Source organism: Callospermophilus lateralis, chromosome 2, assembly GCF_048772815.1.
Source record: "Callospermophilus lateralis isolate mCalLat2 chromosome 2, mCalLat2.hap1, whole genome shotgun sequence".
Lineage (NCBI taxonomy): Eukaryota > Metazoa > Chordata > Mammalia > Rodentia > Sciuridae > Callospermophilus > Callospermophilus lateralis.
Genome location: NC_135306.1, coordinates 196,305,499 through 196,333,275, shown reverse-complemented (window position 1 = coordinate 196,333,275; position 27,777 = coordinate 196,305,499). Strand labels below are relative to the sequence as shown.

General features: G+C 32.8%; 4 protein-coding genes across 4 annotated transcripts; all 4 read right to left on the bottom strand.

Annotated features, from left to right (window-relative positions):
* Or8k1 (olfactory receptor family 8 subfamily K member 1) lies at positions 1-957 on the bottom strand. The gene has a single exon (XM_076844529.2). The coding sequence runs from the start codon at positions 955-957 to the stop codon at positions 1-3; it is 957 nt and encodes a 318-aa protein (XP_076700644.1).
* A 4,590-nt stretch (positions 958-5,547) lies between these two features.
* Positions 5,548-6,507, bottom strand: LOC143390477 (olfactory receptor 8K3). The gene has a single exon (XM_076842861.2). The coding sequence runs from the start codon at positions 6,505-6,507 to the stop codon at positions 5,548-5,550; it is 960 nt and encodes a 319-aa protein (XP_076698976.2).
* Positions 6,508-14,229: 7,722 nt separating this feature from the next.
* LOC143391776 (olfactory receptor 8J3-like) lies at positions 14,230-15,177 on the bottom strand. The gene has a single exon (XM_076844528.2). It carries the CDS (start codon positions 15,175-15,177, stop codon positions 14,230-14,232), a length of 948 nt encoding a protein of 315 aa, XP_076700643.2.
* A 6,424-nt stretch (positions 15,178-21,601) lies between these two features.
* On the bottom strand, positions 21,602-22,543 carry LOC143391775 (olfactory receptor 8K5-like). Its single transcript, XM_076844527.2, has one exon. The coding sequence runs from the start codon at positions 22,541-22,543 to the stop codon at positions 21,602-21,604; it is 942 nt and encodes a 313-aa protein (XP_076700642.2).
* Between the last annotated feature and the right edge of the window lie 5,234 nt (positions 22,544-27,777).

Genomic DNA, 27,777 nt, shown 5'->3' with positions numbered 1-27,777 from the left:
TTAAGTGGGGATTTTGAATCGAATTAAAGTTCTCTTTAAAGCATCTTTCACGTCTTTGTTCCTCAGACTGTAGATCAGTGGATTCAGCATGGGGATCACCAGGGTGTAAAACACGGAGGCCATTTTATCAATATTAAAAGCATGGCTGGATTTGGGTTGCAGGTAAATGAACAATAATGTCCCATAGAACACAACCACCACTGTCAGATGGGAACTGCAGGTAGAGAAGGCTTTGTATCTCCCCTCGTTTGAGTTCATTCTGAGAATGGCCACTAGAATAAACGTGTAGGATATGAGAACAATCAGGAGGGAGGAGAGCAAGTTACAGCCTGAGAAGATCAAAATGATCAGTTCCAGTTCATGTGTGTCAGAACAGAGCATGGAAAGCAGAGGCAAACAATCACAGTAAAAATATCTGATGACGTTAGAGCCACAGAAGGACAAGGTGAATAACTTAACGGTGAGAAGCAGGGACACAAATGTGCTGTAGAGGTAGGGAGTAAGCACCAGCCCCCAACGCACTTTCTCTTTCATGATGACCACATAGAGAAGAGGTTTGCAGATGGCTACACAGCGATCATAGGCCATTGCTGAGAGGATAAACAGTTCAGTGATGATGAAAATCTCAAAGACTGCCAGCTGGGTGGCACACCCAATGTAGGAAATGGAATTTTTATGCACCATGAAGTTCACTAACATCTTTGGGCCAATGACAGTGGAATAACCAAGATCAGTGATTGACAGATGTCTAAGGAAAAAGTACATGGGGGTGTGCAACTTGGAATCCAAATGGGTCAGGATGACCATGCCCAGATTTCCTACTACTGTGACCAAGTATATGACCAGAAAGATTCCAAATAGTGGTGCTTGCAGGACAGGGTTGTCAGTGATCCCCAAGAGAATAAATTCCATAACCTGCATCACTGTGGTATGATTGCTTTTCTCCATATGGTTCATCCGGGTGACCTGTGTAAGCCAAAGAAGTCAATATAAGTTATATTTGAAATTCTGTCTTCTGTGAGAACTTACAGCATGCTGTATAATATGGTGGGAAGGTAATTCTCTTCATATCTAATACCCAGTAGGGAGTTCTGCTGCCTTGAGATGGAGACCACATTAGTTCACATTGGAACTTTGGTAACATAAGTTTTAAACAGGCAAGATACATAGAACTAGTTTTAATGCAGATATTAAAATCTAGGTCTTTGGACACAAAGTTATTGTATATATGTTGAAATTGTTATTTTACTCTTTTTAATTTTTTGTCATATAATTTTTAAAGCAAAAATCTGTACATAAACCATGGCCTTTACCTTAGAGTCAATCCTTACATTGTTCATAGAAATAAGAAGAAAAGGAATCTACATACCATTGCTAATCAACAAGACAGTAATTAGGAAACCTCTGATCATTAAGTATATGTTCCAATACATCTCAGCTTCTTTACCAACATAAAATCTAATGCCATGAGTTGTTTACTTTAGATTTTTGTTAATACCTTGTGTCTGCTACTTCTGTCCTTTTTGACAGGTGAAAAACTACTCTTAATGGTGTCCCAATGATGCATCCCTCTGATGAAAGAACAGGACCTGACCACACTCTGATTATTCATAAGCCTGAAATAGAGAATCATGGAAAGGAGTCCAACAAAGAGCAGAAAGCTGAAGAAAGCAGAATATCAAGAACCAAAAGAACACATTCTGTGCCCACAGTTTTCTAAGCACTGTTGTATACATATTGTCTCACATGATATCCACAAACTCTAGGAAGTAGATAGTAATTACCTGCTCTTTCAAAGGCAAGGAAATTAAGGCTTGGGGTGTCAAAACAAGTTGCAAAATTAACTCAGATGGTAATTGGTTAAGTCAGGGTTTGAATAAAATCTCTCTGCCTTATGAATATATTCTTACAAATGCTATTACATGCCACCTTACATTAAAGGTGCTCTAATTATTCAGGAAATAAAAAATGGGGCAGAAGAAACACCAAGTAATGAATACAATGGAGATCTTTGTTAAAATAGACAACAAAAGCAGTGAGTTAATGTGAAATGATTGTGGCACCAATAATTAATACAGAGTATTAGGGATTAGATAACATCTTCATCCCACTTATTCATGTTTTTATGCCAAAAAAGTATATTCCAAAAGGAAAAAAATATATACTTTTGTTGAATGTAGGGTCTTCTGGGATCTTTGGTGATAGTCCAGTTTGAGCTGGGTGCCCTTAGTATGTCAAAGTCCAGTGTTTCTACTTACCTTCCTGGAAATCTGCTTTGGCTTCTGACTGTTTTAATCCTAACATAATGGATTTATATTATCTTTTTTCACTCTTGAGACTCATTGTGCTGAAGATTTCAACTAATTCAAATACAAACTAATTGAACATAATTAACTTACCTAAGGGAAAGTGCCTTGCATATCTGTTAATTATTCTCAGTATATTCCATTAGGAAGAGTTAAAACTATTTCATATTTCAGAGTAACAGAATAAACAAATTGTACAATAGCTATAAACTCTGGAAATTGCAAATGTACCTTTGTCACCATTTCATATTTCAGAGTAACAGAATAAACAAATTGTACAATAGCTATAAACTCTGGAAATTGCAAATGTACCTTTGTCACCATCTCAATTATGTAATATCATGTAATTATTGACATACTTCTCTTCCACAATGCATTAAGTACATGGGAGAACAATATTTTTATAATAAATTCATTTATCAGAAATAAAATTTTTATATAAACAATTATAAATTAATATAAAACAATGCCAATAGCATAATTTTCTACAAATATATTAGTGGTAAATCATTTATTCATGTTTATGCTTTAATTTCTGGCTGTTTTTAAAAATATTAAAGATTGTAAATATTTTTCAAAAAATTGAGTTTGTACACTTTTACACTTTGATTTCCTTCTTTCTTTTTTCTCTTTCTTTTTTTTCTGGTACAAGAGATTGAACTTCGGCACTCAACAACTGAACCACATCTCCAGTCCTATATTGTATTTTATTTAGAGACAGGGTCTCACTGAATTGCTAAGCCTCTCACTGTTGCTAAGGCTGGCTTTGAACTCATAATCTTCCTGTCTCAGCCTCTATAGGTACTGGGATTATAGGCTTGCTGATTTATTTTCATTTCTGTTTACTGTCTTGTAGTTATTTCAGCCTGTTTTATCTATGGAAGTATATTTTTCTTTAAAACAATTTTGGAAAATATTCTGGCAAACATGTCTTCATTTTTTTTTAATTCTTCTGTTCAGTATAGTGTTATCTTTTAACTTGAATCCATAAGTGCATACATGCTTGTTAACTTTCATTGTTTTACATATAATAAAGATTATTTTCAAGTTTTTTATTCAGTATTTTGTTTTCTCTCTGGCTTCAGTTTAAGTAGTCTATGATGTGTTTTATTTAAGTTCAGGTATTTTTGCCTTCCTTCCTTCCCTTTTAGTCCTGGAAATTAAGCCCAGGGGTGCTTTAACACTGAGCTACACATCCAGTCTTTTTATTGTATTTTTTAATTTTTATTTTCATTCAGGGCTTCCCTGAGTCTCTGAGGCTGGCCTTGAACTTTGCTTCAGTCCCCTGAGTTACTGGGATTACAGGTTTGTACCACCATTCCCACCAAGTCATCTTTTCTTTTTCAGTGTATAATCTATAAGTTTTTTTAGTAAATATCTGTTCTCATTCAGCATTTCATCTCTACAAATTCACTTTGTTTATTAGTTTTTGTTTACAATGTTAATGTTTTTGTTTATTCATTCAGTGTATTGAACTTGTTTATATATTTTTTAAAATTGTTTTCTTAATAATTCTACCTGAATGTGTTTTATTTAACTCCTGAATAATGTCACATATACCTGATTCCTCATCTTTCTCATTTGTGATTGGATGTTTGATATTGTGAATTTTAACAGCGCTTGTTTTGTTGATGTTTTCCTGAAAAGACGTTAAACTTTTCAATGAAAACAAATTGGCTTGATTTGAGACTTGTTTCCAGCTCTTGATAGGACCACTGAGACCTGCCCTGGATGCCCAGGTGTTCAACAAGGACTTTATTCTCTGGTTGTTTGGAATTCAGGTGCCTTCCTGTTCTGTGATTTCTGAGAATTGTTCAGTTTATAATCTTATCTTATTCTCTTAAGAACTTGTAGATATTCAAAGTAAACACCTATATTAGAGCTCATTTACAACTGAACGGGATCTTCTAACAGAGAAAAGGAATAATGTCACACACACATACAAAAAGACACAAAAGGCCAGTTTCCAGAAGGGTATCCTCCATTATCTGTAATTTCTCTAAATATCAGTATATTGAATTTTACAATTCAAAGGCAGGGATTGATAAAAGGGTTTAAATAGTGGTACAAAATAAATGCTCTCTTTTCATTTTGGTGTCCTTCCAGAAAATACAATGAAAAGAAGATTGAGAACTTAACATTATAAAGAAAAACAGAAAGATACAAGCATATCCTTTCCTGATATCAAGTTTAATAATTGTTATCATGGGGAGAATTGTGAGCAGCTTTCATGGGTAACAGTGTGGAGCAGAAGTGTCTGTAGGTCAGGCAGACAAGAGAAAAGCTCACGGATGATGAGCATAATGATGAGAGCCGTCTGGGTGTCACAATAGTAGAAGAAAATATACCATTGAATTGGGGTAAATAAATAGTGCCCTTGACCTAGCAGGGGATATTTCAAATGGGATTCTAATTAAATCATCCTGTGGTACAGTTGAGTGTTGCAAAACAAAAATTTTTAATATAGGCAATTGCTTCTTTTTAGATTAAATAAAAAATAACAATCTATAAAACCCAATGGTCAGTTATCAAGTTAGGTCAACAAGTGGATTAAAAGTACAAACTTGAGCACACCTGGGTACTCTAAGAATATATCTTAAATGATATGTTCATGAGTGACAAGAAAACTAGATGATTGAAAAAAAAAAATAAGAGCCAGTCAGAATTCACGGACTGCTGAGTTCTAGTAAAGAGACTCATATGAGGCAGTAGAGGCACAGTGACCAATGAGTGGGATACCAATACCTGTAAGAGTTATTATTTCTGTCTGTTAATCAAACATCAAATCCTAATATACTATATAAATGATCAGTATTGAAGACAATTGCAAAATACAACAAGGGACACTATGACAGCTGAAACAGAATGAAAGAGACTATTTACACACAAACAAGACATGTAAGAGACAGGCACTGCAAGTTTTATTCCAAAGGTGATTAAAACACATTTCCTTCTGTAACTCTCTCAGCATTCCCACTTCCTGCACTTCCTATATTTGAACTATATCTTCGTAGCTTATCTTCTGTTCTATAAAATTGACTAATTATGAGTATGCTTAATTTGTCCTTCTCAAAGAAAGAATATATCTTCAATGGTTCTTCATTAATCTATGTGTAGGAATGAAAAGAAACTGACATGTATAATACAATGTATAAACGCATATTAAACCCAAGTTTTGCTTTTTATTTCTTCTCAGTGTATACAGAGCCAAGATGCATGCCCATAACCCTATTCATAGGAATCATCTTGTATGAAGCCTTAAAGAAAAAATATTGCACAGTTTATTCCAGGTCCTCTGTAGAGCATATTTTACATCTTTGTTTCTCAAGCTGTAGATCAAAGGATTCAACATGGGGATAACCAGAGTGTAAAATATGGAAGCCACTTTATCAGTGTCAAAGGAGTGAGTGGACTTGGGCTGGACATACATAAATATCAAAGTCCCATAGAACACTATGACCACTGTCAGGTGGGATCCACAGGTGGAGAAAGCCTTGCGCCTGCCCTCAGCAGACTTCATCCTGAGAATGGCTATGAGAATGAGCAGGTAGGACACAAGGACAATCAGAAGAGAGGAAATCAAATCAAAAGCTGCTAAGATTAAAATTATCAATTCAATTTCATGGGTGTTTGAGCAAAGCAAAGATAGCAAAGGGAGGCTGTCACAGTAGAAATGACTGATGACATTGTAGCCACAGAAAGGTAAAATAAAAATCTTTATGGTGACTAGAAGAGATACAAATGTGCAGTAGAGATATGGGATTGCCACCAGTATATAACATATCCTCTGTGACATAATGACAGTGTAGAGGAGAGGGTTACAGATGGCCACATAGCGATCATAAGACATTGCAGACAGAATAAAAAGTTCACTGACAATAAACAGAAGAAAGAAAGCTAGCTGTGTGGCACAAAAGTAATAGGAGATCGTATTTTGATCCACAAGAAATTTTACTAGCATTTTAGGGCCCACAGCTGTAGAATAACCAAGATCTGTAATAGCCAGGTGCCTCAGGAAAAAGTACATGGGTGTTTGCAGGCTGTGGTCCACCTTGGTGAGGATGATCATGCCCAAGTTGCCCAACACTGAGACCAGGTAGATGATGAGGAACAACCCAAATAATGGAGCCTGCAGCTCAGGGCGCGATGTAATGCCCATCAGAATGAACTCATGCACCACTGAGAGGTTGCGTTTCTCCATCCAGATTCACCAGAAAATCTTTTCTGCAATAGAGACATTATCACGGTTAAAAGCTATCATGTTATATGGCTGGGAGATTCTTTTTTAGTACAAAGTTACTACAAACAAAGTATATCCAGACGTTACAACTTATATAATATTTGGAAAGCAACCTATTTCTCACAAAAAAATATTGATATGTAGACTTAGAGGTAGAAACAGGTAAAAGTAAACTGCTCACTTACCAAATAGTATTTTCCACTGTCTAAATATATTTTGTTTGTCACCACCTGCAGATGAGCTGCTCTTACCAACTAGCAATTATAGGTCATTTAAGTCATTAAACATCATACTATATCCAATGTGCCTTCTTAATTAAATCCAGCACAGATTATCAATAGTACTAGGGTCAAGATATCCTGAGAAGATACACAAGTTATTAGAGGGCAGATAAATTGTTAGATATACGGATATAAAACTATGGATATGTACAGCCAAAATTTGTAAGTTAAAACTCTGAGTATCCAAAACATGGATAATTACTGTAATCCTCCTTAGAGTTTTCCATATAATTGTAACCACCTTGTCATTTTTATAAATTGCATCGAATTATAAATTGCAAATTTATAACATAAATAAAATTAGATTATCCCAGGAGTATCAACATTCTTTTCTAACTACAAATTCAAAAATTTGTAAGACTACAGACTTCAAAAAAAGTCCTTCCAAAACTGTTTTCTCTAGAGGTTGTTAACTCTAAACAACTTCAACACAGTGGACAGATATTGAATACTTGTTTGAATAGAAACACTGGAACGTATCATAGTAGTAATTGCACACAAGTGGAAAAATATCAGGAAATGTACTTATGAAGATATAATCTACACTGTATCTTTTTTTTTTTTTTTTGGAGGGGGCCTGGTGGTTACTGGGGATTGGACTCAGGGACACTTGAGCCACATCTCCAGCCCTATTTTGTATTATATTTAGAGACAGGTTCTCACTGAGTTGCTTTGCCCCTCACATTTGCTGAGGCTGACTTTCAACTTGTAATCCTCCTGCCTCAGCCTCTGAGGTACTTAGATTATCTATAGTGTATCTTAATGTATAGTATATTATAAGGGTCTCTTTAGAATATGTTACGTAGAATTATTCTCGTATCAAAACCTAACATGTCCTTGTCAAGTTTTGTTGAGAGGGATGAGTGAAGACTAAATGCTTTACAGAATTGTCTCAAAGTGTCAGGTACACAGTGTTGCTTTGTTTCATTTTATAAAATTGTGACAGTGTCTTAACCCACATATACATGTGAAGTATGTATAAATGCTTCTGGATGCACCGGAGAGGAGTGGGTCATCTGGGATGTAATTTATACAACTTCCCACAGTATTCTCCCCACCCTCTCACCTGTTTCATGATGAAATTGAGCAAACAAGGTGATTTTTTATTGCTTATTTTACATTTTCATAACTATTCTTATAACATTTAATATAAATTATTTTGACATACATTTACTTGAAATATTGATCTTTCTCAAATGAACATTTCATTGTAATTTAGAAATAAAAACATGTATGCAAAATTTGAAAGTATTTTATCAGGCAAAGTCCTAGGGCAATAGAAGGAAGTCTCCATTGATTTTATATTAAGGAACTTCATGAAAATTCCTTAATTATATTGATTAAAGATTTAAATAAAAATTTGTATACCACTATGTAGTACAATACTAATGGAACAAAATAAAATACTCCATAGTTTAGACACAAATAAGATGTGATTTGATGTCCTTTTATATATTTAATATATAAAAGCTTCTTTAAATTATATTCTACTACATAATGGAGATAAACATGTATATAATTAAATAGATATATATTGAAATACCCTACAAATTGAATATATATGTATATAGCTTATAATTTATAATATACATATATAATTCATAATTTATAATTCATATATATATATATATATATATATATGTATAATGAGTTGGAATGCATGTTAATGAAAGAGAGTTAATGATTTCACAATTATTAACTGCATCTTTAAAAAGAGAAAGATGATCCTATTTACAAAGAAAATTGTATGAAAGATCTTTGAGCTACAACCAAAATAAAATATATAATTTTTACATTATTTATAAAGGTGATTACCAGAATTTACATGTAAATCATTTAAAATATTGCTCAAAAATTCTGCTCTCTTGTTTTCCCACACTTCCCCAATGGGTACATTTTTCTTACATCATAAATATGGAACTACATATCAATAGGTGGTGCTACTAGAAGATATCTTCAGTTAAATACAATAGGAAGAAATACAAATCTTGCGTTTTGGCCATTTGCTTTGGTTTTCTTTGCAGTTACTAACACCAAAAATCACACTTGTAGTTATCTGTTTTCTCGTTAGTTCAGAAAATACAAATGAGCTTCCACTCAGCAGCTTTGGGTTTTCTGGCTCGAACCAGATTGTGTTTTCATTCTTTAATGTTGAGGTTGAGTAAGCAACTTTAGTTTTTGAAAACTATGTCCTCTTTTTAAAACAATCATACTCTCCTCTTCACACATTTCAACAGACTGCCAAGCACAATCTGGACATTCTATTTTACCATAAATCTGTCTTCTCCATATTCTCTTAAGTTTCAAATAATGATTTCACCTTCTACTGTGAGATAGAAACTTCTGTTTTTTTACATCAGCAAATGAAAAAATGTGTCTATATTTTTATAGAAATAATTATTGAGTATTTCAGTTACTTTATTATGGCTTTTAAAATATTTTTATCTTCCTGTGCCTTATTTGCTCTTAGTTTTGACCTCAATTGGAGATAAAATTATTTATACAAAACAAGTATTTTGCACATAATGTCATGATGTTTAGTATGAAGATGCATACCTATGAAAGTATGTAAAATAGCTGGGCATGATGGCACACACCTGTAATCCCAGTGGTTGGGAAGCTGAGACTGGAGTACCAAAATTTTGAGGGTAGCCTCAGCATCTCAGCGAGGCCCTACGCAACGTAGTACAACTCTTCAAAATAGAAAACAAAAAGGGATGGAAAATTAGCTCAGTGGTAAAGCACCCCTGTGTTAAATCTCCAATTTAAAAAAAAATGCAAAATATTTTAAAAATAAATGAAGTGAAATAGAGAGGATTCCTATTTCTCTTTGGATATGAGAGGTTAAAAGCACAGCACTAAGTCAGAATAGCATCATTTTTTCCATGGAACTTTGCAAATTTCACTGATATATTGTGACTACCTGTATCATAGACCTACACATGAAACTTTCTTTCTTTCTTTCTTTTTTTTTTACCTGTAATGAATTCTCTGTCTTGACTGCCCCATGTGTTTCTTACATGGAATAGTGAGGACAATTTATAGATTTTTTTTTTTTCAAATTTTGAGAGTCCCCTTAGGAGATGCAAAATGTTTTGTTAATTATCCCTTAAGTATTGAAGAGCATAACAAAATGCTTAGAGGCTGTGGCGTAGTCAAGTGTGGTTTGTATTCACTAGTAAATTAGTATTCCAGAGAGACAGTCAGTAGCCTCTGCTTAGAAAGGGATGCACTCAGTGGAAACTGGCTCAAACAACTGTGTCCTTTTAAAACTTCATCACCAGGTAGTCATATAGGAAATCATATTTCCTAATAATATAAATATTGCAATATTTCCACGATTAATTACTTGAGTTGTCATACTGACTTTTTAATGAATATATGTGGATTTGTATAATTATGAAAGATCTTAATTAACTGAGGGATTATAAAAAATTCTTATGTTTTTGACAAAGAAAAATAGAAACATGAGGAACCTACATGCAACAGTGGAATGAAGACTGGAGAATCCATGTGTCTATAAAAACTACAAAAACATGGAGAAGTATACTTTAAAAATCAATTTTTATAAAACTCAGTGTTCAATGAAAGCTTAGCAATAATCCATCACATATAAAATAAAAAATAAAATAAAATAAACGGCTGAACCTTGTTAAAAATTTAAATATGGGGTGGTAACATAAACTACTCTCATTCACCATCTTCAATATATATAATATATAATTATACAAAGTGTCAAAAAACAGAAATCTGGTACAGTAGCTGTGAAAATCAGAAAATGTGCAACCATTAGGGTGTGCAGATCAGCTCTGGAGCTCCTTAAGAAGTCTTCTCCCATTTCTAAATAATTTGTTGACTTCCTGGGGAAGTCTTTACATGGGTCATTGCCTTCCTTGGAGTTGATTCTATGAAAATATCTTTATCCTTGGGCATTTGTTGGCAAAAAAGAATAATTGGCAATTAATTGGATTAAGAAATGTTGGGGCACACAAGGCCTTGACAAAAACTTAAGAGGAAAAATTGTGAATGTGATTTTTTTTTCCATTCTGTAGGGACTCTTTTTACATTCTGGATTGTTTACTTTGCTTTGAGAAAGATTTTTAGTTTTATACCATCGTACTTATTGGTTCTTGATCTTAATTCTTCCACTTAAGGAATCTTGTTGAAGAAGTGGGTTCCTAAAGTTGTTATGATAGAGATTTGGGCCTACATTTTCTTCTAGTGGATACAGGGTCTCTGGTCCAATGCCTAGGTCTTTGATCCATTTTGAGTTGAGTTTTGTCTGGGTTGAGAAATAGGGATTAAAATGTACTTAACAAGCATCTATAGAATATTATATTCATTAACAATTAAACTCACTTTCTTCTCAGCAGCACATGGAGTATTCTCTAAAATAGACCATATTTTAAGATACAAAGGAGCTTCTTAGCATACAAAAAAAATTCTCAATAGTTTGTTATCTTTTATATCTTTGTAAAATGGAATTAGAAGTCAATTAAGGTCTAAACATAAACTATTTTAACACAGAGATTGAACATTGTTTTTTAAGTGAGGAAAGAATCATAGAAGAAATCATGGAGAGGACTGGAGGTATGGAATACTTGCCTCTAATTTATGAAGCCCTGGGTTCTGCCCTCATTACCACCATCAGAAAGCAATAAATCAGAGAAAAACAAAGAAAAAAAAATCTTAGAAAAAATGAAAGCGAAATTTCAGGAAGAGTATGAAGGCATTTCTAAAAAAAAATCATTTCTAGCATTTAACTACATAAGCAATGAGACCAAGTAATTAACCTAATGCTGCATTTTAAGACCCCCATAAAGCAAGAACAAACAAATTTCAGAACTGATAGAACTCATGGAATAATTAGTGTCAAAAGCTAAATTAAGGAAATTGAGAACAAAATAATGCAAAAAAATCATTGCAACAAAAGATTGGTTCTTTGAAAAGATAAATAAGACAGATAAATTCTTAACCAAACTAAGCAAAAGAAAAAGAGAAAGGACCCAATAAACAAAATTATTGAATATAAAGGAGATAATAGAGACATGAATTAAATTAATAAGAGAACTATGAACTATTATGAGAACTTATATTCTAATAAATCAGAAAATCTAGAAGGTATTAACAAATTTCTAGATAAATATGACCTATATATGACCTACCCAAATTGAATCAATAAAATACAGAAAACTTAAGCAGACTGAGAGCAAGTAATGAGATTGAAGTATCAAATAAAAATCTTCCAACAACAACAACAGCAAATATTACACCTGGCACAGTGGTTAATGCACCTGTAATTCCAGTGGCTCTGGAGGCTGAGACAGGAGGATCATGAGTTCAAAGTCCGCCTCAGCAAAAGTCAGGTTCTAAGTAACACAGGGAGACCCTGTTTCTGAAGAAAATAGAAAATAGGACTGGGGATGTGACTCAGTGGTCCAGTGCCCGTGAGTTCAATCCCTGGTACCCAAAACAACAATAACAACAAAAATCACAGGAACAGATGGATTCTCGGTTAAATTCTGATGCCAATTCTCTTTAGTTATTCCATGAAATGTAAAAGGAGGGTGGGTATATGTACACACAATGAAGTTTTTTGCTTTTAAATCTTTATTTATTTATATGTGGTGCTGAGAATTGAACCCAGTGCCTCGCATGGGAGAGACAAGTGCTCTACCACTGAGCCACAGCCCCAGCCCCACACAATGAAGTTTTACTCAGCCATAATGAAGAATGAAACTATGTTAATTTCTCATAAATATAAGAAATTGAAGAATACCTTATTAAGTAAAATAAGCCAGATTGACAAAGACAAGGGTATAATCTTTTTTTTGTGTGTGTTATTTGCAGTAGCTAGAGAGATTAGAGATTTTGAAAAAGTGAATCTAATAAAAATAGAAGGGAGAACAATAGAGTAGGAAGAGTATCAAGGGGTAGTGAGGAGGGAATGGAAAGGGAAGAATTGAGGAATGAAATTGAACAAATTGTGCTATGAGCATATATGAGTATATCACAATGCATTACAATTTTATATATTGCACAATTTAAAACTAAATTAATAGAAGAAAGACCATTAGGTAGAGGATGAGGGTCAGGGGAAGGTAGGAGGGGTGGAATTGAAATGGAATATATTATGTTATATGCATTTATGAATATGTTGAAATAAACCCCACAATTAAGTAAAATATAATGCCCTAATAAAAAATAAAGAAAAAAAGTAAAAGATTACATAAAACTGAAGAAATTTCATATGTAGTCATACTATAACATGTAGTCATACTATTCCACAGTTCAGTAGAAAACCTAACTAAAAAATAGTTTGGCAGGAGCCGACATAAAGAAATACTTACTGGATAGAATTCTTAAAATATTCCAAGAAACTAAAATTGCACATCTTTGTGCCAACATTATATAAAAATAAAAATACAACCCCAAATAAAAATAAGAATAATAAGGAAACTTTGAGGATAAACCAACTATAAGGTTTCTGTGTCTCCTAGTCTAACCATATTTTGTAGGATTGTATTTCTTTTCATTACAGCATAACTACCATACCTGAAGATAGTGATTCTACATTGTAAGAATCACAACCTGTTTATAGGTACAGATGATATACATACTGGATGTTCACTTAATTGTCCATATGTATCTTCCAGTTGAGTTTTTTAATCGGCTTAAGATATACCCTAGTGTCCCTACACAAACTTGTATAATGAAACTTAGAGCAATAAAAAAGTAAAACTTTTACCTTGCATGAAAGAGTATTCAGTGATCCATCTCTGTGTGTTTTATTCACAAATTGTGTAGATTATATGACTCGGAATCATATAATTCAATTATATTCAGGTTGACTGTCTTAAATTCACAGGTGGAATACACTTGTTCATTTAAATAACATTAAGAAAGAGATAGGGAGTTTTATTTTATTTTATTAGTTTAGTTGTAGATGAACACAATCACTTTATTTTTATTTATTTATCTTTATGTGGTGCTGAGGATCAAATCCAGGGCCTCAAGGCAAACAATCTACCTCTGAGCTACAACCCCAGCCTGGGAGTTTTATTTTAAATAAAACTGTTGGTTCAACTTTGGTAACTTAGTTGTAAAAATGGTTTTAATTCTGAATAATTACAGATCTTCAAGAATGAGTGATACACACTATTTAACCATGTTGTCTGTAATAGGAACAACAAAAGAAAGGCCAAAGAAGAAGAATGATTAATTTATTTCTCTTATCAATGTTTTGATTTTCTGTTCAAATACATGTAATATTTTTTTCTGACTCTGAGAAATATTTCTTCCAAACTTACTGCCTGTTCATTTCCGGGCAAAATTATTGAGTAACAACTTTGTTTCTGTTATTACCTAAACCTTCTGTTTGTTTACACAAAGAGTCCCTAAATTACATTGACCTAAATGAATAGCAGGGATTTGTCATGAATCTCCTTAAGGCAGCCTTCACTTCCTTGTTCCTCAGGCTGTAGATCATGGGGTTCAGCATGGGGATCACCAGGGTGTAAAACACAGATGCCATTTTATCAGTATCTAATGAGTAATTAGTTTGAGGCTGCAAATACATGAACAGCAGGGTCCCATAGAAAACTGTGACTGCCATCATATGTGAAGCACAGGTGGAAAAGGCTTTTTTCCTTCCCTCTGAAGAACGCATCCTTAGAATAGACCAAACAATGTTGAAATAAGATACTAGAACTACTGTCATAGAAAAAACAATATTTGAAGCTGCAGATATAAAGACTACTGTTTCTGGAATGTAAGTATCAGAGCAAGACAATGTTAACAGAGGCATAGTATCACAATAAAAATGATTGATGACATTGGAAGAGCAATAATACACAGAAAACACACAAGGTGTCACCACAATAGCTGTACAAAAGCCATAGAAGTAGGTGAGGGACACCAGCAGAAGGCAGAACCGCAGAGATACCACCACCATGTAGAGCAGGGGATTGCAAATGGCCACATAGCGGTCATAGGCCATCACCGCCAGCATGAACACCTCAGCTACGATGAAAACCAGGAATCCTCCCAGTTGGGTGGCACATTCAAAGTATAAAGAGGTTTTCTCACTTCGTAAAAAATTTACCAGCATTTTAGGAGCAATGATGGTCAAGTTGCTAAAATTTATAATAGCCAGATGTCGGAGGAAAAAGTACATGGGGGTTTGAAGTATAGAATCAACACTGGTGAGGGTGATGAAGCCCAGGTTCCCCATGACTGTCAGCCCATAGATGAGCAGGAAGACCAGGAAGAGAGGAATCTGCAGCTCTGGAAGATCTGAGACTCCTATGAGAATGAACTCAGTCAACTGGGTGAGATTTCCAGGAGCCATGAAGGTATTAGAAATACATCTGTATGGGGAAGAACAAAACTAGCTATGAATTTAATGAATCATTTTACAGAACTGCCATTAGAGAGCAAGGACAAATCCTTGGGTGAATAGCAGAGTCTAATAGAAAAATTTCTTGAATCATGTACTATCCTAGCTCAGTTATTAAACTAAAAGTTTGTCAAATAAGTATACTTCCCATTTGCTTGGGGGAGAGAAAAGACATGTATGATACATTAAATGATGGTCCAACATTATGCAAGAGTTTGAAGATTGACTCCTTTGCAATCTTGAATTCTGAATATGTTCCTACCTTACAAAACTTTCAATTAACATGGTATATATTTTTCAATAAAAGGCTTGAGTAAGTGTTATGTTCTCAAGTAAACCAAGGTTTCTTTGTGATGTTTCATCTGCGATGTCTTTCCTTTTATCAAGATTATTTTGGGTACTGACCCCCTTATTTTATTTATGCTATCTTTTTCTTACAGGTATAGTATCTATATGAACTTTAAAATTTTACCACCTATGTCTCCTAGCTGTTTTTTTCTTTTGTTCCATTTTGTTAACTCAGATAAAAATACATGGAAGTGCATTATCAGATCTATTTTCAATTTTCTGAGACTCTTAGTGGCTTTTAATAAATAAAATAGTGTAGTTTTCATCCTTTTTTTCTGGTAAATCGTTGACATGGTTTACTAGATAATTCTAATTTTTAATTCCATCATTTTCTTTCCTTTTTCTTCTTGTCTGTATGTATTCTTCAAATTCTTTCCATGCATTTATTTACTTATTTATTTATTTATTTATTTTTAAAGAGAGTGGGAGAGAATTTTAGTATTTATTTATTTTTTTTAGTTTTCGGCGGACACAACATCTTTGTATGTGGTGCTGAGGATCGAACCCGGGCCACACGCATGCCAGGCAAGCGAGCTATGGCTTGAGCCACATCCCCAGCCCAACATTTATTTTAGTCATCATTTTTATTTATAAAAATTAATAATATTATTTATAAAATCCAAAAAATACATGGGGTCTTTAGTTGATTTTTTATTTATATTTTTCATGTTGTTGATATTTTTATTATCATAATAAAGGTCCTTATTTTATAAAGGGGTAATTACATCCGATGGATTTACCCTAGAATCACTTTCTATTTTAATATTACTAAATATTTTCCTAGAATTGTTTATTTTAATGATGGTCACCTACTCCTAATAAAAATAATGGAAATCTCTTTAGAGTCACAATTGATAATTTTAGTGGTGGCACTTATAGCAATAAGTCCTATAGTGGTCCCTTATCCAAAAACTTGAACTTAAGTATATAGCATCATAAATATCACAGCAGTAAAAACCCAGAGCTATTGACATTTTCCCTCCTTCTAAAAAGAATATAATAAGTTGAACAAGAGAAAAATATTCTTAAATAAAAAAATAATGAAATGTCAATGTAAGAAAAATCAGAGAAGTAAGACCAAGATAATTCCTAACACTATTGATTAGCTAATGTCAGTTTTTTTTCTGATGCCAACTATCCTTCATTCCCTTGGTTTATTTGAACTATCTTTCTATATATGAACAATATACTTATTTAATTTAGTCTTTGCCAGACAATGTTCAAACTTCAGGACATATGTCCCTCCCCTCATGAACCTCCTTTTTCAAAAACATGAACAATTACTTGAAATTTGGATTTTTCCAAATTTCAAGTAATATATTGCAATATTGTAATAGTAATAGAAATTAGATTTTGAATGCCCTCATTAAAAAAAAAATGATAGGCATGTTAGATGACCAGAGTGAATGAGTTTAATTATTGCACTCATTTCACAACATGTGTGTCTCAAATATCATGTTGCTTGCCCTAAATATATACAGTTATATTTGCCAATAATTTTAGTATACTTTATATACAGTAAAATGCTTAGTGTTTATGCAAAACTTTTGAAAAATGAGGTTTGTGTTATCTTTGCTCTCAGTGAAGAATATATCCATGACCATAAAGTATTCTCCACTTGCTGTTTAAGTGACAGTATAATATACCCCAGGCCAAAAGTGCTAAGATTTACATAACGAGAGATTTGTTATATAACCAGAGATTTATTGTAGAACTTCCTATAAATGGAATAATGTAATATGTTTATGTCTGGTTGATGTTATTAAAATTCATCAATTTTAATGTGTGGTATTGGTGTTTCATTGAAATGTATTGCTGAATAGTATTTATTCTGTTATATAAATGAACTGAAATTTTTCTTTTTATCTGCTGGCACAGTTGAATATTTCCATTTTATATGAATTAATCTATCAATAACTATACTTATTTTGATAAACATGTTTTTGTTCATTTGGGGTAAGTATCTAGGAGATAATTATTGGAACCTCTGGTAGTAATGTATTGAAGTATATTTCAAAATCTAAATTGTTTTCTAAAGTTGAGTACCACTGAACGTACCAATTGTCAATAGTAATTTCAGAAACTGAAATGAGAGTGCATAATTGATATAATCTTGTTTCTTTCTAAATGGTAATGAAGTATTTTAATTGTGCCTCAAGTGGTTGGGGAGTAACAGATAATTGTTATTCTAGTTTCATTTTCCTAATAACTAAAATGTTTGGACTTTTAATGTATTTTTATACTAATGATATTAATGTCAATGTCCATCCTGTGAGGTATATTTTCAGATATCTTCCCCATTTTGCTATTGACTTACAAGGAATGTCTACATATATCCTTGATCATATTTAATTACTTGGACTTCCTTTTTAATTAAATCAGGTTTATTTTTAACTGACCCATAAAAACGTAAAAGCACGAATATTTATGGGGTGCCAAGTAATGCTTCAATGCGTGTAATCACTATTTAATGTTAAATCAGGTTAAACATATCTATTTTCTCAAACATTTATCATTACTTTTGGTGAAGAATTATTTGTACCTCTTGGTGGATAATCATTTGAACATGCATATAAAACTTAATTTTTGACCAGTATTCTGTTTATTCAATCTTTCATCTATCTGTAGAAAATAATGCATTTTCTTGACTACATGAGGACCTTGCTTGTGTACCTGAGGCTACTTCTAGGCCAGTTCTCTATGGCAACAGTCACTTTTGGCTGCAGCCATTGATTATTTTGAGATTCAAATTTTAGTCCTATTAAAATTGAGTCTTGTTAAAAGCTATTCCCTGGTCTGAAATCTGTTTTATTCCATTAAGGAACAAGCTCTGGGATGCTATGTATAAAGAAGTAAAGAAGATAATCCCCTTTTAGCCATCTTTCTCTATCTGTCTGAAATTTCTGTTTCAAGCAGATATTGTGAAGTAGTTGAGAAAATTATTTCAAGAAAGAATTTGTCTTATTGTCTGAGTATGTCTTCCTGAGTCAGGGGATGAGAATTGAAGACATTCATTACAGAGGCCTATGTGGAATATCAGCCTCAAGGAATTTTAGAAATATTGGAGATTACATTATGTAGTCCATTCATTATGGTCATTCATTACTGTCACTTCTGCATTAATACAAATATATAACAATTTCCTACCTAAAAGCCCTTTGATAATCCAATCCATTAATATATATGGAACACAAATACAAAAAGCTAAAGTTTTTAACTCTGGGAAGAAATTTGAGACTATACAAATTGTAAAAGCTATGTTGGTTGACAGTGTTATTTCTCAATTACTAATGATTATAATTATTAAGAGAATATTTGTTTTGTGGCTCTTTGGGGGAGTTCTAGTGATCTGTGAGACCTGGAATATTATAAACATTCTGTGAAAAAGAATGCTTTATCATGGCTTTACCACGAGGCCATGGCTGCTGTTACATACCTAGTATTACAATCTTGCACTTTTATCATTATACTGTAGAAATGATATGTCAGTATACTTTCTTGAAAAAATATTTTAAAAAATGCTGCTTGTAAACAAGTCTAAATGAAGAGCACTTTTACAAGATCAAATGGTCAAGTGTGTGCAGTGTAATATAAAATAAAATTTACCCTTGATAATAAGAATAACATCAATCATAACATGGTATATGTGTTTGATAAGATTATATAATGGAATTTTGTATTACTGCTGTTTAGTTCAATTTATCTTTTAAATAATGCAAACTATAGTACAGGGAAAAGAGAAATAAATAAAATGAGAGCATTTTTATGTAGGTTGGCAGCATGGGTCAGAGATAATGACAACTTGAGTCATTTTTTGATTCAATTCCATGCAAATTTCACTTTGAATATTACAGTAGATTGAAACAAGCATGATTTGGAAAATGCATATACTTTAATTTTAAAAAATGCCTACTCAAACAACAAAGGGAATATTGAGATGTAAAAAAGCCATTTATTTGTTGAATGAGAACATACAATGTGAATGATACTGTTTGTTAGCACAGAGTCTGTGAACCTGTATAAACAATCTTATAAAATTAGACAAAATAGGCATGGAAGCAAATAAAATTAACCCTTTCGTGTATCAATTTATTTTAATGTGCATTGTCAGAGCCACAGATTTTTCAAAATAAGGATGCCATTCCAGTAGATGATGAGAAAATCTAACCTGAGGTTGCTAATTTTAAATCAGCTTTTTTTTAATCATGCAGGAGACTATCATAAGGCAAATTTTGGTATAGTGTGAAGATCTCTGTAGAGGGTAAATAATTATGTGCAGTTTTGAATGAGCACCTAATCAAGAATCTTCCAAAATGGCCACTGTATCATTGATATATAAAATATTAACTTAATTTTAATGACAACCTGTTCTGAGATAGCTCCCTACGTGCAGGGCACCCTGAATAGCTAGGAATGAGGGATGGAACTGAAGGAATGCTAAGTAAAGAATATAGACATAGGTCATTGTTAAGTAGAGGATTAAATCAGTGAGTTAATGTGAAGTCAAGGTGGTGCTAGTAGTGGACAACAGTGTTGGGATTCCATAGCATGTTTGTCCTGTGCATTAATGGTTCTGATGGTAGAAAAGTGTAGTCCAAAGACAAATACTTTTGCAGAGTAGAGGGTCATTGAGGATCTTTTAAGCTGTGTCAGTAAAAATGTCAAAGACCACTTACCTTCCTGAGGGTCTGCTTTGGCTTTCCAGTTTTAATCCTGACAAGCTGCTCCAGAATGGATTTAAATGATGTTTTTCACCCATGAGACTCATTTTTTTAAATGTTAATCTAATTCAAACATAAACTAATTATACCTCATTATCTGAGGCAGAGTGTCTTGCACTTGTGTTAATTATTCTCAGAATATTCCATTAGGAAGAAGAAAAAACATGTCATGCCTCATTCTAATTGAATAAAAGTTTGTGTTCTCACTAAATCCTGTAAATCATAAGCATGCCTTTGTCAGAATTTCATTGTCACAATGTCATGTGTATATTAGGTACATAACACACACAAGAGCATAATTCACAAGTGAATAAAACAATGACTTTCTAGAAAAGATGGGGTAGTATTTCGTCATGCAACACCCACAGACAAATAATATTTTTGCTGAATACAGAATATTGCCAGATATATAAATATAGGCTGGCATAAGGCAACGCATTATGACTTGTATTATTTCTTCCAAAAAATTAGTAGTAAATAATTTCTTAATATGTTCATATGAATCTTATATCTTGATTGTTTTTAAACATTGCTCTTCATCACTTGTTTTCAGAAATTTGATTGTGATGCACATTGGTGTCATTTGTTTCTGTTTAGCCTTCTTGGAACTATTTTAGCCATTTACATCTCTGGTATTATTATTTAAAGATACTTTGGTAAGGAAATCCCAACCAACATTTCTTCCCATGTTTTTTTTCCTTGCCCTATCTATACTCTTTTTTCACTTGAACCTACAATTATACATCATTAGGTAACTTATGCCTGTTCTAAAAAAAGACCACTGAGATTATTTTCATGGTTCAGTTCAGAATTTTGTTTTCTTTCTGTCTTCATTTTAGGTAGCTTAATGACTCATTTAAGTTGATATCTTTTGCTTTTTCAGGATATAATCACTTGTTTATAATATTGTGATTTTTGGTTTTTGAAGTTCAGTTTTGGAAGCTTTAGTCTTTTCCTCATGATACTAATGCTTTTGTTAAGATATAAAGCACCTTGAATTACACAGTGATTGTCTGAATGAACTTGCTGCTGCTTCTATCATCACTGTCATTTCAAGTTCTATTTTAATTGTCTCCTGGGTAGAGTCACATCTTGTATCATCCTTATAAATCTGGTATTTCTTATTAGATGCTGAATATTTTAAATTTTATGCTAATTTTGTTTTTTTTGTTTACTTAAAGGTGTTTTCTATATAGTATCATGAATTTTTGAAGTGATAAAAACAAATATATTCATATCTGTTAAATGTAGTGTCAATTGGCATTACCTTTATCAAAGTTTGTACAAACAGCATTGCATGTTAAATATTAAATACAAAATTTGCATTTATTCTTAAAGACCCTGTGAAAAGCATTTTTTACCTCTTTGTTCCTAATGCTGTATATTAAAGGGTTAAGCATTGGAATCACTAAAGTGTAAAATACAGAGGCCAATTTATCAGTTTCAAAGGAATGGGTGGATTTGGGCTGCACATACATAAAAAGTAGAGACCCATAGAACACCACCACCACTGTCAGATGAGAACCACAAGTGGAGAAAGCTTTTTTCCTGCCTTCTGCAGAATGCATTTGACAAATAGCTAGCAGAATCAGTAGGTAGGATACTAAAATCACCATGAGGGATGAGAACAAATTAAATGCTGAAAATAATATGATCAATAATTCTATATCCCGTGCATTTGAGCAGAGCATAAGTAACAAAGGCACATCATCACAGTAGAAATGACTGATGACATTAGAGCCACAGAAGGTCAGTATGAAAATCTTATTAGTGATCATCAGAGCCTGAAAGATGCTGTAGAGGTATGGAATGCCCACCAGCACATGACAAAGTCTTTGAGACATGATGACATTGTAGAGAAGAGGGTTACAGATGGCCACATAGCGGTCATAGGCCATGGTGGACAAGATGAAAAGTTCACTGATAATGAAAGTAATAAAGAAAGCCATCTGGGTGGCACATGCATAGAAGGAAATGGTATTTTGATCAACAAAAAAATTCACCATCATCTTGGGATAAATGACAGTGGAATTGCCAAGGTCAATGAAAGCCAGATGTCTGATAAAAAAATACATAGGTGTATGCAGATGGGAGTCCAGCTTGGTCAGAATGATCATGCCTAGGTTGCCCACCACTGTGAGTGTGTAGATGAGGAGGAAGACCCCAAAGAGGGGAAGCTGCAGTTCAGGCCGCCTGGAGACTCCCGTCAGAATAAATTCGGTCAGCAGTGTTGCATTCTGTTGGCCCATTTAGTTCAGATCTCTTTTCCTGGAAGAAACAAAGATATTGTTATCCACATTATTTAGAATCATCCAAACAAATTACAACATTTGTAGACAGAACAGAAAAAAATATGTATATATAGTGTATATTAATTATTCTGAAAGTTAAGTGAAAGATGAAACTTTGCAAAGTAGGGATTCTTGTGATCCCTGTTTTGGCATAAAGTCTTAATTGAGTCAGCAACATTTGAAATATAATTATTGGTTATAAAACCATGTAGGCATTAATATAGAAACATTAGTCTTCATATCCTCTATACAATGGAGTCAAATTTTTATTAATATACTTCCATTTTTATCAGACAATATTTGTGGCATTTTGGTACTTTTAAAGATAGAGGTTAAGAAACATGAAACAAATGAAATTTAAATATTGGGCACCTCATTTGTACTTGAAGGCGTTCTATAGTCTTTTCTCAGTGAACTCACAGAGATGTATTTTTGTCTGACTTGCAAAGGCAAGATATGTCAGCCCCAATCAATCAAACTCACTCTCTCTTTCCATTCTGACTTCCACTCTATCACACTTTAACAAATAATATGTTAACAAATAACATGTTGCAGTTGGACCACAGACAGTTATGGGGTCCAACTAACAGGGAATTGAAAATTGAATAAGGATAATACTGTACATTGTAATTTGTGGGCATATATAAATGATTAAAAATTTATGACATTAAGCAATGATCTTATCTGATGTACAAATGGTTATTAAAGCATTCCTTTGTGAATATCCTTATAATATAATTAATAAAGTTAATTTTTTCATATTTATATGGTTGTTGAGAAATGGTATATTCATACTAAAACTCTAAGATTCTTTTTCCTTTCAAAATAAATATTCAAATGTTTCTCAAGTATTGTGTAATTTTACTTTCTTTTTGAAGAACATAAATCCTTAATTGAGTAGTATAGGTTTCAAGACACACAATATACAGATATATTCCTTAGCTTAGCTCAATATACATGGGTTTTGATTATTTAGTTTTATATGATTTATTTCATTTTGCATAATATTATAAGATAAGAGGTTCTATTAGGAATTTAAGATATATACATATATCAGCATTTATTATACTGTATAGTAGTAACAGCTAAATCATTTATAGAATTTTAAATGTAATATTTAGAGAGCATAACTCTCTACTTTTAGATATTTTAGTAATAACAAAATAAATATGAACAGTCAGTAAAAGAATATAGAAGTGCTCTAATTAAAGATGATAAGCATATTCTAGACTAATATCTTAAAATTCTCTTCCTATCACATTCAGAGTCTCCTCAATGAATATGTAGAACTCTGTAACTATGATTTTTGATTTGAGAAGAAATTGGATATCAGCATACACAGGTAAAATGCAAAAGAGAACGAGTACTTAGAAGAGTACAAGTTTTAGCCTGCAAAACTGTCAGGTAGAAACTTCTGGAAACTACCCAATGGCCCAGGACTGTAGTCTGGAGAAGCTGCCATCCAGAACCACCTGGTGGCATTTTAGTAGCTCTAGAACCGGCTCATGTTGGTGCTGGGCTGGAGGGTGACCCTGGGGATTGTGGAGTCATTTCCATCCGTTCTTCCTGAATGAACTTTCTGCTCTTTCTGCATTGAGTATCCTCTAGTTTCAGGACCTTTCCTCACTCATAAGTACGAACAATAAGCTTGTTGCCTTTTGAAAATGTTATTTGGAGTTTACAGGGTAACAGAGACTACTATTTTAGGTGTTTATGATGCAATAGAATATACACTGGATTGAACAAAGAAATTCAGAATTCCAATAACAAAGTTAGGAATTTGAAGCTTCAAATAATCTTTTTTTTTTTTTGCTGCTTTAAAAAATATATATATATCCATATTCAGTGCCAATTATTACATTACTCTCAAAATATCTGGATTCCTTTGCTTTACCCAGGCTTCTTCCTGCAAGAACATCTAAAATCTCCTCTGAATATCATGATATATGTTTATTATCTCTATATCAGGCTAACCATTAGAATGCAAAATGTAGGCAGAGGACTGACTGATTTTCCAATCTTTATTCATGTTCATAGTAAGAATTATTAGGGATTCAGGAGTTTCTCCATAACTTCATAACTCTTACAAATCATTCTATTACTTTTCATCTACACAAATGTTTGGAATTTTCAGTATGGGAAGAAAAAAATAGCAGGCTCTGAAGTAAGAAAACTTGTGCAAACAATAATTCAAATAGATGACTATATCCTCTGCACATTCACACTCAGGATAACATTAAATAAAACTTAATTGCATTTGATAAAATATTCCTATAGAAAAGTTCATCTTAAAATGTTCTTTTGTAAAATATGTGTTTTTATGTATTTACATTAAAATGATTTTTTATTTATTGAATATTGTATAGCAGATACAGTAAATGTTATTTTTCATTTATCTAAAATCAAATGAAATTGGACATTCAACATTTTATCTGGGAATTCTAATCTTATAAAGATTCCAATTGATGAGATCAGTGTTGGATTTTTTTTTTTAATTTCCTGTCTTACTTTTCACTTGTAATATCTGAATACCACATTGAAATCTCACAAATAAAATAGTTCTAGGACATTTCTTTGAGTCCTTAGAATTTGGTTACCTGAAAACAAATGATTCATCCAAGGGATAGCAGTAAACAAAAAAGATTGATTGTTTTTGAAGTGAATTGAAATGAATCAGCTCTCATTGATCATACAGTCAGAATCTGGGAGTAATAGAAAATTACCAAACCAGGTGATTATGCAAGTCCATAACAATTCTTACTCACCTTCAATGAAATATAGGATTTCCTTCTCCTAAATAACTGTTATTTTTCTTGGCATACAAAGAATTTATGGTTTTCTCCTTTAGTTGTGATGTTCCCTGAGGAAATAGCATGCAATGTGTTCAGTTCATTATACCCAAGGTATCTGAGTGACTCAATAAAAAAAAAAAAAAAAAAAAAAAAAAAAAAAAAAAAAGCACTGAAGTCACCCCTACTTGTTCCCCAGTGATAAAGTGTAGGAGAAAAATCACAGAAAGGAGAAAAACAACATAATAATATGAATGATTCCCTGGAGAGTTTACTGACTTGAAGACACTCATTTACCTACATTCCCAGAGTATAATATGCAATAATGGAAAGTACTTTGAAATCAGCTTCATCCCTGAAAAATAGAACAATTCCAAAGCCATCGTGAAATTACCACTATCACACAGGGTTTTTTTCCTTCAATTTATTTTAAATATTAAAATATATAGTAGAAGCAGAGTTAAAAATGTGCTATTTAGCTCTTTCCTGTGAGCTAGAGATTACTATTACCTTACAGGGAAGACACCAAAAGGAGATAAACCAAAATTTTTTTTTAAGTTACATATATTAAGACTGAAAGTTTGAAAATAAATCTTAATTTATTTCTATGTGCTTGATAGAAGTACAATTCCTTTTATTTTCTCAAAACTGTAACAATTATTGTTATGTGATGGGTTTTATTATGATGTATACCCAACAGTGGTATTTTCTGAGCTGCAATTCCACCACTGTTGGAAAAAGTACAATCATGTTAAGAGTGAAATCTAATACAGAACAATATCACATATCTCACACCATTTATGCATGGTTTCTTCTCATTGACATGCATATGTGTAAGAATTTGTACACAGTAAAACCTGGAACTTTTTAAAACAAAATTGTGATTTAAATTCTATTATTAGATATATTAATACTGGAATGACAATAATAGATCATTTTAAATGCCAAATCGTTTTCTTTTGTGCTTTTTAACATCCACCACAGGCCTTCCATCATAGGAAAATTTCCATGTACCTTACCCTCATGTATCCTCCCATCCTCATGCAACTGTTGTTCTGAATTTTATTCCCAGATTATTTTCCCTGCAGAAATCATATGCAGATACAATTTGACACTTTGGTATATAAGGAATTTTATAATCATGGAGTATTTCAGTTAATCAAAATTATTTCTTATTCCAATAATAATAATATTCAAAATTCATACTGAAAATCCTTAATACTTCCTTAGGCTCATGTTTTCAAAAACTCTTTAAATGATAAGCTGTGTAGGTGAATTGACAAAGTATATTTTATAGAGGTTGACATGTTCCTGAGTTTTTTGGTGTTCCTTCCAATACTCAATGTACTGTACATCTCTACAGAGGGTGAAGTTTTTCTCATTTTGGTCTATGTGAATGGCATACACCAGAATAACATGGTGCCCAACATTCACAATTCCATATGTGTTTTTTGTCTTTCCCCATGAGAGCATTTAGGAGTGCTTTATTCATGCATTCAATGGACCATTTCACAAATGCTGACGCAAGGAAGATGGCTTAATTGAACAACAAAAAATGTAGGATTGGGGGTTCTGATAGCTTTTGTTTTCATTAGTTCAGTAGCTTGACAATATCAGAGTCAGTATGTTTTGTTGGACATTCATTGTCTTATGCTTGAATTAATATTCCTAACTGATGAAGCTAACATGAAATGGTATGAGTCAGAGAAGCAGAAGTTTATGGGAATAAATGTTTCTTTGAGGGACTTTGCTTCTTCTGAGATGCACTGTACCTTGTCATCATTCTTACAGACTTCTAAGGACAAATCATTAGCAATTTGCCATTTTCATAAAAATTCTGCGTTTTTTCACCTTTTTATCAAAGATTGATGAACTTCTTGGAACACTAATAATGGAACCATTCCCTTTATTTCTTTTTAGGATGCTCTTAATTCATGTTAATGCGTGCTTCCTAGCCACCATAATTTATTTCAAATCTGCTTAATCTATGACCCACATTCCTCTACTTTGTGACCAATTTCTATTTGATCAAAGATCAAACGGGGTGACTGTCACAGTAGAAATGACTGATGACCTTGTAGCCACAGAGGATAAAGTGAAAGTGTTTATGGGGACCAGGAGAAACATTAAAGTGTAGGAGAGCTAAGGGATTGTTAACAGCAACTGAGAAACGTTAGTGCCAAAGTGACTGTGTAGAGAAGAGGGTTAAAAATTGTCTCATGGGTATCCTTTAGATTAAAATATTCACTAATAATGAACAAAAGAAAGCTTGCTGAGAAACAAAAAATAATATATATTTTTTGATTCATAAAAAATTACTAACATTTTGGTTCACACAATTATAGAATAACAAGCATCAATGAAAAATAGGTGTCTGAGAAAACATGTAAGTGTATGCTGTTA

Coding starts and splice junctions, on each gene's coding strand:
- Or8k1 (XM_076844529.2), bottom strand. CDS start 957: ATGAACCATATGGAGAAAAGCAATCATACCACAGTGATGCAGGTTATG.
- LOC143391776 (XM_076844528.2), bottom strand. CDS start 15,177: ATGGCTCCTGGAAATCTCACCCAGTTGACTGAGTTCATTCTCATAGGA.
- LOC143390477 (XM_076842861.2), bottom strand. CDS start 6,507: ATGGAGAAACGCAACCTCTCAGTGGTGCATGAGTTCATTCTGATGGGC.
- LOC143391775 (XM_076844527.2), bottom strand. CDS start 22,543: ATGGGCCAACAGAATGCAACACTGCTGACCGAATTTATTCTGACGGGA.